We start from the raw sequence: 12,910 nt of genomic DNA on the forward strand, positions 1-12,910 counted from the left end.
GCCATAGCATGAACAGGAATTTGGCCCAAGACTTTTTTTACCCCCATGGAAAAATCAATAAGCAAGAATCCATCTTGGTTACAACAATGTCAATCTGGAGACACCTCAGTAGCCAGCTGAGTTTATTTGCATTGCTGGAGATTAAGATCAAGTCTTACTACAACTGGATGTGTCAATCATTAGCAGAGAGCCTCTGTACCTGGTGTTCACGTTGACTAAAGATTTCACATATAAGGAGCAATACATGCAAAACTCATTTCAGAGTACTTCATCTCTTCCAGTACAAGAAGTAAGAGGAAATAAAAATGGAACACAAGCAAACAACCTCCTCCTTGGAAGAATGTGCACTTGACAAGTGTGCTGTTTTACCTGGTCACTATTTGAATTTTATACCTGTGACGTTGAGTCACCTTGTCCTATCAGGATATAGAAGAGCTATAAATGACCCTCCAGTGAAGAACCCCGGACACTTCCACAACCACCTGAAAAAGGACGGAAGAAACTTCTGATCTTTCTGGAAACAAAAGGTAGGATTTACACTGATTTGTTTGCTTCAAGTATTGCAATTTGTTTCATGTATTAAAATGCAACCTATTTTAGAAGACTTCTTGAACAATTTAGGACAGTCACAGAAAGAGGATTTTATTCAGTGAAAAATAAGGATTACATAGGCAACAGTGTAACATAAGCTGAAAAAAAAAAGGGAGAGAAAATTGATGAACAATCAAAAACAGATGAAAAGCTGCCTGTATGCAAGAAAGCAGTACCTTGGCAGATTATATGTACATAGAGAAAGAGACAGAGACAGACGGAACATATTGAATTGGATATATATTCAGTTCAGTATATTCATTGCTATATGTAACTATCGCCACTTATCTTCAGAGTAGGGAAATTACCACCTTGTACAATTTACCGCGCTTATGCAAAGTGGCTTCTAAGTAGGACTTTGTGCAACAATGCTGTACAAGTGAAATGACAGCTTATATTATTGCATTTCAGGTCTTTTTCAAGGATAATAAAAAACAATGGGGATGTTCTTTTGTAATAGATATTCAATTGTGTGAATAATTTAGGATACACCTTTTTTTTTTTTAGGAGGAGAGATGGGAAAAACATATTCACACAAGTTTGCTAAACTCATACAAACTAGGGATGCTAAAGCACCATCTTTCAGTGGCAGATCCCTGTACACAGATGGAGTTGCAGGAAAGTCAGTAAGACTTGGCACATGTCCTGATTTATGTTTGATTGAGGGGGAACAGGGGAGGGGGACAGAGAGACTGATTTTAGGACCAGTGCCTAGAAATTAATGCAGAGCAATTAAATTTACATCTCATAAACCATAAGCATTTGGTTGAAATCGGTGGGATTGCCAAAAGTATGTTAATATCTTGGAGCAGGAAACCCACGGGGTCTTAAAAAGCATTCCAATGGCATTTTGAAACTTGTATCATGTATTAAATTACCAATTACATTTAATTGTAAGTTAATTCATAGAAAATATTACAGTGAATGAATACTTTGCCCATGTCTTTAAGTTAGCTTCTGCAGTTTGGTTTGCAAAATAGAAAGTTTCACAATTTCAGTCAAGCGTTATTTTTCCTTTGAAACAGAGAATTTGTTTTTACATGTTTTAGGTGCAAAAAGGGTTGTTTTCTATTTGCATATCATCACATTTTGCACTCAAAAGACATATTTTTACTTGTAACTTGAGTACAGCTAAAAATAACCCCCACCTCTATTTATTTTCTAGTTAGAAATTAAGTGAAAAGAATAATTGTTCATGTTATTGGGAGTATAATCTTTTATTGCTAAACACCTAGGTCATATACACTGCAAAGTTTTGTAATGGCTCTGAGAAATAAGTGGTAGAAAAGTTAGTAAGAAAAAACTTCTGTGATCCTAAAGCACTTCAAGGAGGCATAGGTGATGTCAAAATTAAACATAAATGACATATGGCAATAACAAGAACAGGAAATTGATGACTTATACTGCTAATTACCGGTATGTTTTTCCCCTGGATCAGCTAGGTCTTTCCTCAACTACAAGTGCTTGGAATAAGCCACCCTATTTTGAAGGCTGTGAGAGTTTAGTTGTACAGACGTGACCAGTCTGTTCACTTTTTTGGCCTCTGAGCTACAGCTGCCCATAGTCACAGTCCACCTCAACAGGATTTGCTCTTTAGCAGAACTGGAGCAGCATCCCTGCCTACAGACTGGGGACTGTGGGTTGCCTCCAGTGCAATGTAAGCAAGCTGGTGAGGAAAATGGGCCTTGCTGTACCATTTGGAAAAGGGTAGTTTTTCTTACCCACATGTTCTCAACAAGCCACAGCACCTCGTGTTTTATATAAACTGGTTGCCTCGAGGTAAAGGAGCTTTGCTGAATATGAAAAGATCAGCAAACCCTATTGGCCTTTCCCCAAGAATAAATTAAAAGTAAAACCAGCAGCCCCTCAAAACCAAATAAGAAGTTAAGCTAATAATATATCTCTGCGGTAACATGCCCATAAATTCCCTTGGAGTGGGAGGCTGGGAAAACCGCCAAAATAAGTAAATTCCATTCTAGTCACCTGTTTGCCTGCCCAAGGTAGCTAAGCAGAAACAAGCTGAATATAAGTCCTATGACTGATTGCAGTGAGAAACCTGAACTTTGAAGTGAGCTACACTACCTCCCGGATCACTGTAGCGGGATGGTACGGTGCTTTGAGTCCCCTCAACGAGTAGAGTCTTGGAGTCCAGGGTTTGGTGGTTGCTTCTTCAGTTAGAGAAGGCTCTCCTTTCTGTTGCCATTCCACACTACCTGCAATATAATCAAGAGTTGTCTTTAAAAAAAATAAAAACAAAAAAGCTTTCTGAAACAAGTCTTTCCCAGGAAGCCAGTGCTGGTCCATTTCTGGTCCAGCCAGTTCTGCCCCAGGTTGCGTGCAAGGTTTCACAGTGCTGGTCACCCAAAAATAAGGGTTTTGAATCCTGACTCAGACAACTACGTGTGGAGGTCTGCACTTGGCCTGAGTGTCTAATTCCCCTTTCAACCAGTGCGGTCCAGGCAAAGCAGGCGATGGGGAGTAGGGGAAGTTTCAGACTAACACGGACACAGAAACAAGCTAACAGCAGCATCTCACCTCAGATCTTCCACACTGTGGCAAGGAGCAGAAGGCTTCCTACAGCAAGGGAAGTACAAATGTCCTCCTGTACTGTGAATTCAGGTGAAGGTATTCGGCCAGGATTACAGCAGGAAGTATGAGAGGTACAAAGCAGTTGATTCATAGAAATTTGGAAATGCAGAGGGGGAATGAATTTTATTTTTTAACTTTTAAATACAGGAGGAGGAGAGAAGGAGGAAAGAAAGCAAACATTACTTTGCTATTTGAGAAAAAGCCAGGAAATACACAGGTGAAAGATGAATTAGGTATTCAGGGAAATGAAAGCTACATAAAAAAATAAATTAAATCCTCATTCTCCCCTTTTCAGAGATGATTCTGCCAGTGGTGTTCCTGTGTCTCACAGCTGTGCTGCCTCCATCCACTGGAGAGGTAGGATCCACACTTTCTACTCAGAAAATCTGGATGGAACCCAAGGCACTTGTGGTCTGACTGAATATGGCTTTTCCTATGCTCACCGATCATGTGCAGAAAGAGTCTGATTAGATATTTAGGATCTGGAAAGCATTTATCCTTGAAGTCTGTTTAATTTCAAAGCAGTGGGCTGGTTCCACACTTGCACACTAAGCCATCTATAGACTCAGTGTTACTTGTGATTTGGGTCAGAGAGAACTATATATTTCAGAAGCTCCCATGTGCAGGTCCAGTAATCTGGATCTCTCAAAGATCCAGCCCTCTTCCTCTTAATTCCTCACGGTTTTACAGGCAGCAGTTAACTAACTCTCTCCCTTTCTTGTCCTACAGGTCCTGAGCTATCTGTCTCTCCCTTTGCTCAGAGTCCCATCCTCTCAACATGTATCACTGATTTCCCGCAAACAGCTAAACCAACTAACATACTCAATGCACACTTAGAGTGGTTCCTCCCAAGCCATACTTAGTCTGAAGTTTGAAGTTTGAAGTTTGCTACTTCTGCTTCAGAAACACTAATGTGACTGAAGGCTTGACTACATTTCCCCCTAATTCTTCAATTTCTGCTCTCCATGCTGCAGTCTAGAAGACTAGTGAGAATGGTTGTAAAAAGGGAACTGAGTTCTTCACATGGTTATATTTTAATTAGAAAACACAGGAAAAGTTTGAGAAGCGCTATCAGTTATAGCAGGAGTGGAAGAAAATATATGGCATGAAAAAAAGAGGCACAATTTTTTGTTCAGTGGCATGTCCTGATGAAGTACCACAAGAGGACTGTGACGATCCTGTGATTAAACAGGTTCCTTCAATAAAAAAACATGGATAGGCATGTTTAAAATATTAGAGAAGGGGAACACATCATAAGCACATTCATGTCTTCAGCTGATTTTTAGATCCTGTTTCCTCAAAACCTCATGAAGGAAATTATAATAATAGTAAAATAAGTCTTATTCAGTAGCCTAAATTTAAGAGTCTACAGGCACATGAGGCATTCCAGGATATCTCAGCCATCCACAGAGGGTTGGCAGATATGACGCAGGAACCAGTGTAATTACTGCTAAGCTCTACACTGTGGAACCACTGAAAGCGTTACTCCACATTGAAGCACCTCTAGAGATACTTAGGAGACAAAGCGTATCACAGTACCTCCTCCATTGCAAGGATCATCTTCGCCATGGCTGATATTAGTATTTTAATATTTTAATATTTCCTAGACAGGATACAGGATCTAGTTACATTCAAGTGAAAAAGAAATATAACATGTTCTTTCAATTTAGGAACCTGAAGGTTTTGATGCTCTGTCAACTAGCAAAGCAAGTCAGCAAAAGCTGATTGTTGACAGACATAATACCCTCAGGAGAGGAGTGAAACCAACTGCCAGCAACATGTTGAAGATGGTAAGTTGTGTGATGTAAATCTATTTTTAAAGAGTAATGGACTCTATGAGAGATACAGGACTGTACGGAAAGTCACATTATTTTATTTACCCACAAATTCACTCTCCAGACCATTCCTAAGGATTGAGCATGGCCGACACCAAGAGAAACATAAAGCTGGGTGGGTGGAAAAAAACTCTGAAAAACGTTGTGGTATATGAACACTAATGTCTCTTACTTTTGGAGGAAAAAAAAAAAAGGAAAAGGAGGAGCCATGGCATTGTTCATTTCTTTCTGATGTATTCTTCATCAGTCTTCACAGTTTCTATACTCCTGGGTGCACAGTAACTTTATTCCTACTCCCCTTACCCCCCCAAAAAGGGAAAGAAAAGGATTTTGTGTATGATATTCTGATTTGAAGTGTAATTTCCAAATGTTCTTTCTTCATAAGGGGTTATTAATTGGTACATGTCTGAATGACTAATATCTTCTTCTTTCATTAAGGAATGGTGTCCTCCAGCTGCAAAGAATGCCCAAGAATGGGCCAATCAATGTACTCTGAGTCACAGTCCTGGTAACATGCGGAGAACCAGTAAGTGACGCATGAGTGTTAACTGAATAATGTCATACATGTTAACATGTTATTGATGTGAACAGCTTGGGGGTTTTTTTTTGTTTGGCTGGTTGGGTTTTTAATGCCATTCATATTCAATGTGATTTTGTTGGTGCATGGGACAAAGGCAAAATTCTAGATATAAATCTGTCCAGTAAGTGAGAAAAGTTCAATGTTATTCTCATCCCAATTGCATCAGTTTTACATAGGTGTATCCTACTTTCTTCATTAGGTGAAAAAAAATCATAATGAGAAAGGATATTCTCCCAAAATATCCATCAGAAAGAGGAGAATCTAGACCAGTTAACTGCAGAAATCAGCTTGCATGTGGTGGATGAAACTCGGAAGGAAAGGGTAAAGGGTGAAGGTCTAAAACTGGCTGGTGGTGCTAAACATAATTTCCAAGACAAGATTCTGGCAACTTGCAACTCATATCTTGGAGGCTCATATAAACACTTCAGTCATTGGATATTGAAGTTACAGCTATACTAGGTCTACAACAGCCATGATCAGTGCCCAGTGTGATGTTGACTGACTTCTGTCAATACTGTGAACTATCCTTCAGTCCCCACACTTTTTGCCTAAAAACCAAATCCTCTGGTTCTTGCTAAGGTGAATCCCAGATGACAACTAATGTGTAAGCAGTAGGGTTGGACCTGAATAAAAACAGTGGATGAAAACAGTGTAGACACCTTCTTGCGTACCAGAAGTAAGCTTTGAATTGTTGGGATTTTCCCAAGATTACTGAGCTGTGACCTGAATAATGACTAGGTTGCTAACTTTCAACTAGCAAAATTACAGTCATGAATCTGTGGTGCAGATCTACACGTGTATCTACAGACATGCAGAAGGTCTGTCAACAACCAAACTACCAGCCAAACAGGCTGGCCATGCTGCAAACTGGTCAAGTGACAACTTCAGTATTGACAAAGGGTGATGTCACTGAACTGGAAAAAAACCTAACCCTGCTGTCCCATCTGGGATGAGAACTTCCATGGAAATCATACCACCTTTATGCTGTCTTTTTCTCACACTTGTATCTTTTATGCATTTCTCAATACTTTTCTGTTTTCAGCTGTACAATGTGGTGAAAATCTCTTCATGTCATCCGCCCCTTTCCCGTGGTCAGATGTTATTGATGCTTGGTACAATGAGAAGGAAGATTTCAAATATGGAACTGGAGCAAAAACACAAGGTGCTGTCATAGGCCATTACACTCAGGTAGATGCAACTCTTTTATATCTTAGGCTGAATAAATAAATATCTGTATGTTAGCTAAGCAGCTTTTATCCTCTCATTATCTTTAAAGGGAATAAGTACAATGGAGACATGAGAGGTATTCTGACAAAACAAGATGAAAACTTTCAAAGTAACAGAATTAAAATTAAAATAATAGGCTAAGTGTCTTTATGGAGTAAAGATACTGGTATTTCAAAACTTCAGGAAGAAACAAAGGGAAGAAACTCATTTGTTTGTTTAACATCTGAAAATTGCTCAGACACTGGAAGAATAAGGTTATTAAAGTACCAGGAAGGAAATATAAATAGGTTTGTTACAGTCTACAGAGCTCATTGACTCAGAGAGTTTCCAGTTGGACAATGGCTTCTGACAACCTCTGTTCACCTGCACGAAACACAGGATATAAAATTTTACATCATGATTCCTACATCTTCTTCAACAGTTTTAATTGAATGAAAACAAGTATAATTAAGACAGTTTAACTCAAATGTTTTATGTATATATATGTGTGATAAATTATTATCATTATATCCTAAATGTGCTTTGGTTCAGGGGTGAAAGCAGGGGAAAAAAATGGGGTTTTTTTCCAGCAAGGTGGGGACTTATATTTTACTATAAAGGGTAAATAAAGTGACTTAACTCAGTTGCAAATGTTTCTGTAAAGCATATTGTACTTAAATGATTTTCAAATGTATATTTTTTCATTCTCCTATGATTTTTGTTCTTATACCTACAGATGGTTTGGTACAATTCTTATCAAATTGGATGTGCTGTCGCTTTCTGTCCCAACAGTAAATACAACTACTTTTATGTCTGCCAGTACTGTCCCATGTACGTATTGATCTGATTCTGGAACTTCTTATTACATTACCAAAATTGGTCAGGAGATAGTGAAATTTCTAATAGGGCACATCACCCATAGCTGAGGAACAGGTTTGAAGAGTATATTAGGAATATGAAAAGACAGAAACATACTCATCAAAAGAATTGTCAAACAAGCAAAAGCATAAAACACATCAAAGTGACACTGATTTTCAGATTGAATTTCATTTGCCTAAAACTCCTTGTCTTCATAATAGTAAATCATAAATAAATATTTTCCACATTCTACTTGAAATCTTGGTTCAGAAAGATATATTAATGTGTACAGTACAGTGAAGACTATAATTAATGCCAAAAACTTTAGTGGAAATTTTAAGGCAGAGCTGCTGATTCGCTCAACTTTGGGCAGCAGTGGGTCCAACCCGGAGGTAGCTGGCACTAGCTCTGACTGAAACAGGGGCAGCTTCTGGTAAAGCCACCCCTGCAAATTCCACCCCACGCCCCCTCCCCTACTGAAACTTTTCCAGATAAACCCAACACATGCATAAAAATTGTTTGACATATAACCAAAGACTGTAAATTAATATATGTATGCATCTGTATAATTAAGTTTTATTCTCAGATATGTTATAGTGACTTTATAGCTTGTGTTGGTAATGTTGATGTTTCAGGGGGAATCTACTAAGTTCAATTCCGACACCCTACAAAGAAGGAGAACCCTGTGGTGATTGCCCTAATGCTTGTGACAACGGATTATGCAGTAAGTTTTAAGCATTTTAATTGTGACTTGGGTAAAGTTGATGCTTTAAAAAAATACAATTAATTTATGCAAATGGAAGGGGGTTGAAATTCTTTGTTCAAATACCGGGCCAAAAGCACTATTACAGAGCCACACTTCACCATGCTAGGTTCTTTACCTAGGTGGGACAACTTGTGGAGTGCAACCAAAGGAGTCTATGATAAGGGTGGGCAAATGTTAGACAGTCAGTCTACCTTGGGATGCAGATACCCTCCACTTTATGGATCAAGGTATTCAGATGGCCTAGATATCTTCATTAAAGATGACAATGTCTGGTTCTCCATATGGAAACTCTCATGAATACCTCCTAGCTTGAGAAGATGCATTGACTGCAAGTGAGATCAAAGATATGTTTACACCAGTGGTAGCACAGAAATCTGAGTTCCAGACTTCCAGCTGCAGTTTATACACATTTCCATAACCAGGAGAGGCAATTCTTATCCTTGAATCTGGGAAATGCCAGGTAACAAGGGGACTTCTTTATCTTTTTTCTTCTTCCTCCTTTGAACAATGGTGGCTGATCCAGTAGGAGTAGCAACACACTTGATAAGAGCAAGTAGCAAATCTGAGTTTTAAGAATTCTAACAGAAAATAAAAACATATGGGCTGAGTCTCATAATGCAAGACTTAAGTTCAATCTTCTGTTATGGAATTAACCTAATTCTCATCACAGGCTGTAGTATAAAGGAAGAAAGCTTCAAAACACCTTGCAAGTTCAGTGAGAAATCTTGAAAGAGCTAAGAATTTTGTATGTGTGGTCAAAGGTCTTGGATGCTGCTGTGGAGTAAATGGCAAGAAAGAGGAAAAAATCACAGAGAAAAGAAATATTGATGAAATATTATTCTGAAAGGAAACGCTGCATGTCTTCATTTCCCATTTATGGTTAATTTTGTTTTTCAATTCATTTTTTCCCAAGCCTTAGAAGTTTGAATATGTTTATTCCAACTACCTTGGCAAAGTCTCCTGGATGTACCCATAGCTTCGTCAAGTTCACTGCTCTGCTTCCTGCAAAAGTGAAATAAAATAACAGGCTCAACTTTTCCCTCCTGGACATCCAACTCCTTAGAGACTTCTTTCACAAAACCAGATTCCATCCTGCCTCTCCACATTTGCAGAAGAACTAACTTCAGTCCAGTGACACACAAGAAGAAGCTGTAGGAGGATGTATATATTCTATTTGTATAATGGTCTAGAACATAGTGGAGATCTTAATTGAAATTTGGCATTTGGGTACCACATATATTTAATGATTAACTTCGCACATCTTTTTTTTTTTTTTTTTCCCCCAAAAAATGTTATCTAAGGAGCATTGTTTAAAGTTCTGTGGTTCCATATGTTTCATATGTTCTCAGCATAGATGGATAGTCCTTGGTCATGCAACTAGTCTTAACTCAATCAACCTTTTAAACTACTGTACTGTTAACAAGACCAGATTGCTTGAAATATGTAGTTCTCAAAAGGAATTAGGAGAGCATAGCAGTTTCCACTAGAACTGTTCCTGTTTAGAATCTTTGTCTTTTGCTGGCATACATTCTACTGTAAAACACTCAGTCATAAAAAAAAAAAAAGTGGAGTTCACTTAATTAATGATCCTGTTTATAGTATAAGATTGCACTTACCATAAATACAGGTAACTAAATCTGCCTTCTAATGAAGAAGAACTGTCTGAGAAAAGGGCTTAATTCACAATAATAGATAGCGAAGGGGGAAGGTCCCTGCATTTGGAAACTTTGCTTTTAATAATAAGCAGAGGTGTCTTTCAAAATTTTTTTTTTTTTAATATCTGCTTTTGCTGCATCAATCATTAAATTACTCATTCTTCTTTGACCAATTCATTGTAATTTTCATTCTTTCTTATTATCATGAAATACAGTTCACTAACTTCCACCAATTTTGTGACTTTATTAGCATTAGTCCTTGAAGGGAGCCTGATTCCCTGATTTGGGAAGCAAGTGTTCTTCTGTGCAGTCAACAGAGTGGGACTAAACATTATTTTAGTCTGACCTTACAATGGTTTCACATTCCAGTCCTCCTTTAGTAAGGAAGCTGCTGTCATGATTAAGATTCCACATCCCAGAGTCTTTGGCAGGGCATAATTTCAACACACATTTCTGACTCATTCATTTCGGTGACATTCTCTTAGTATGAAAGACAAGCATTAAGTTAAAAGCCTGGTTTCACAATTCAAAGTGCTTGTTGTTTGGGTTGTTTTTTTCTCGTGCTTCTCCACAACTTTTTCCCTCCATGGTATACTGCGCTCTCATTTGGGTACATATGTAGTAGTAAATTAAGCAATGCCAGGACATAAGCGTGAGTGCTGGAACATGACTTACTGCAGTCTTAAATAATTAGCACAGGTTCAAGTAAGAATGATGATAATGCAATAGCTAATCCAGTGTTGTTATCATTAAGGAAATGGGTAGACCTGTTACCCCAGTCCTAAAAAAGTCCATTTACTATGAATAATGGGTCTAGAAATCTATTCCCTTCCATCATAACCCATACTATAAGAACTGATTTCTCAGTCACTCACAAGAAGAAAGAAGTGTAACAAGGTAAAAATCAGCCCTCATACATTTCACCTGTGAGGACCCAGGGAACTAAAGCTCAATAAGCCTAATTTAGATATCCAGGAAGGAAATTGAGAAAATTGTTTACCTGTCATTTTCTAATCAGTAGAGTATAAAATACCAGCATGGATTCATCATGAGCTGCTCTTGCCAAACCAAACTTTCTTCAATGTGTAACTCAGACGAGTGGAGGTTGTTTTGGCTTTGGTAGCACATTTGACAAAGCCACAAAAGACATTTGCAGTTCAGCTGAAAAGTAATAAGACATGGCACATACAGGCTGTTGAACACACACATCCGTGATGCTCCTGTGCAGGGGCAGAGACGGAGACCTCTAGCAATGCGGTTCGGTGTCTGCACAGGCGGACAGTACCCACACCCAGAGCTAATTTCACAGTTCTCACATGTGATGTCTATGACCTTCCCCAGCCACAAGTCACAATCATGGTTGAAGACAGCTTTTGCCAGTGTACGGAAAACCTTCACTGAATGCTTTTCTTGGGTAAAAGAGGGTCAGATCCACATTCTCATTTGCCACAAGCACTTTTAGGGCATTTTCTTGGATAAAAACATGTTCTAGCTTCCCAGATTACTTCCAACAAACGTTAAGAGCCGATTCTGTTCTAAGAAATATGCCAGAATTTTAATCCATTACAGTTCAGTATAAAATGAATAACTGGTACTTAGGAGAGACAAGATCTGGAGAGGTAATAACAATCAATAGATTGATGCTGGTTCGAACAACCCATGAAGCAGGAAACCTAAGATGTCCTGTGCTGTGCTACAGAGACATTAATCAGTTCCTCTTTGCTTCAAGGAATCTTATATTCTTTTCTCTCCAAAGGGACATACCTTTGATGGGTGGAGCACAGAATGATTTCCTCACCTATCCCAAATAGCATTTAACTTAGTGCTTACAGCACCTGCTTCATAAATGTTGGCTGTACTGCAGATTGGCATTGTATCAAGCCTCCTATCCCCTGACACATTCTCTCACTACAAAGAAAACTGGTAAAAGTAGACCTCCACCAACACTTTTTCTTCATTTAAGCATATTTTGGAAGGAAGGTGGCTGTGCCCACTGCTTTATGTGAGGTTCAGCTACTGGTATTTCTAGGGCATGAAAAAGGTTTAGTGACTGACTCTGGTACCAAATGGTCATGTTGCAACCAGGTAGTGCTGGTAAAAGTCTTAAAAGCCATTATAATATGTAGAACCATAGAATGGTTTGGATTGGAAGGGACCTTAAAGATCATCTAGTTCCAACCCCCCTACCATGGCCAGGGACACCTTCCACTAGACCAGGTTGCTCAAAGCCCCATCCAGCGTGGCCTTGAACACTGCCAGGGATGGGACATCCACAGCCTCTCTGGGCAACCTGTTCCAGTGCCTCACCACCCTCATAGCGAAGAATTTCTTCCTTACATCTACTCTAAATCTACCCCCTTTCAGTTTGAAGCCATTACCCCTTGTCTGCTGCAACAGGTCCATGTCCTTCTCATGTTGGGGGCCCCAGAGCTGAACACAGAACTCCAGGTGGGGTCTCACAAGAGTGGAGTAGAGAGGGAGAATCACCTCCCTCGACCTGCTGGCCACCCTTCTTTTGATGCAGCCCAGGATACAGTTGGCTTTCTGGGCTGCATATACTTCATAATGTATTGCAAGGCAGTGTGCCTTGTCCCTGATAGCTCTCTGTGGTCCCCACATCAGACCATGCATTCCTTCTAGCACACCCTGGTCCTGGGTCATTTCACTTTTCAATGTGAAATCCTTGAAACCCTTCCTACCTTTACCAAGGATCCAGAGTGGACAAGTTGCTGCCATGGGTGGGCCCGTGGAAAGGCATCATTTCCCATTCCTCCATCTCACCTACTTCTGCCAGAGCTCCCTGCAGATAGCTGGCTGCTCTAGGACAGTG

General features: G+C 39.3%; 1 protein-coding gene and 1 long non-coding RNA gene across 3 annotated transcripts in view; one reads left to right on the forward strand and one right to left on the reverse strand.

Annotated features, from left to right (window-relative positions):
* Window positions 1-361: 361 nt before the first annotated feature.
* Window positions 362-10,249, forward strand: LOC104322994 (cysteine-rich venom protein piscivorin). Of its 2 annotated transcripts, none has more exons than XM_069805591.1 (8): window positions 362-527; window positions 3,476-3,537; window positions 4,851-4,970; window positions 5,454-5,541; window positions 6,638-6,783; window positions 7,538-7,632; window positions 8,295-8,383; window positions 9,339-10,249. In XM_069805591.1, the coding sequence occupies exons 2-8, from the start codon at window positions 3,478-3,480 to the stop codon at window positions 9,350-9,352; spliced, it is 612 nt and encodes a 203-aa protein (XP_069661692.1). In that variant the 5' UTR covers window positions 362-527; window positions 3,476-3,477; the 3' UTR covers window positions 9,353-10,249. The 2 variants fall into 2 exon arrangements, with proteins under 2 accessions (XP_069661692.1, XP_069661693.1); XM_069805592.1 differs by having other exon boundaries at window positions 363-527; window positions 9,345-10,249.
* Window positions 565-12,910, reverse strand: part of LOC104322996 (uncharacterized) — a 52,320-nt gene continuing 39,974 nt past the window's right edge. The window contains exon 3 of the long non-coding RNA XR_011328585.1: window positions 565-2,804. This is a non-coding gene — a long non-coding RNA (uncharacterized lncRNA). The remainder of the gene's footprint in view (window positions 2,805-12,910) is intronic.

This window comes from Haliaeetus albicilla, chromosome 18 (assembly GCF_947461875.1).
Source record: "Haliaeetus albicilla chromosome 18, bHalAlb1.1, whole genome shotgun sequence".
Classification (NCBI taxonomy): Eukaryota; Metazoa; Chordata; class Aves; order Accipitriformes; family Accipitridae; genus Haliaeetus; species Haliaeetus albicilla.

What these genes read in the sequence shown, in the direction of transcription:
- LOC104322994 (XM_069805591.1), top strand. Translation starts at nt 3,478, where the DNA reads ATGATTCTGCCAGTGGTGTTCCTGTGTCTCACAGCTGTGCTGCCTCCA. An exon ending in CCAGCAACATGTTGAAGATG is followed by an intron (nt 4,971 to 5,453) that starts GTAAGTTGTGTG and finishes TCTTTCATTAAG; the next exon opens with GAATGGTGTCCTCCAGCTGC. An exon ending in GTCTGCCAGTACTGTCCCAT is followed by an intron (nt 7,633 to 8,294) that starts GTACGTATTGAT and finishes TTGATGTTTCAG; the next exon opens with GGGGAATCTACTAAGTTCAA.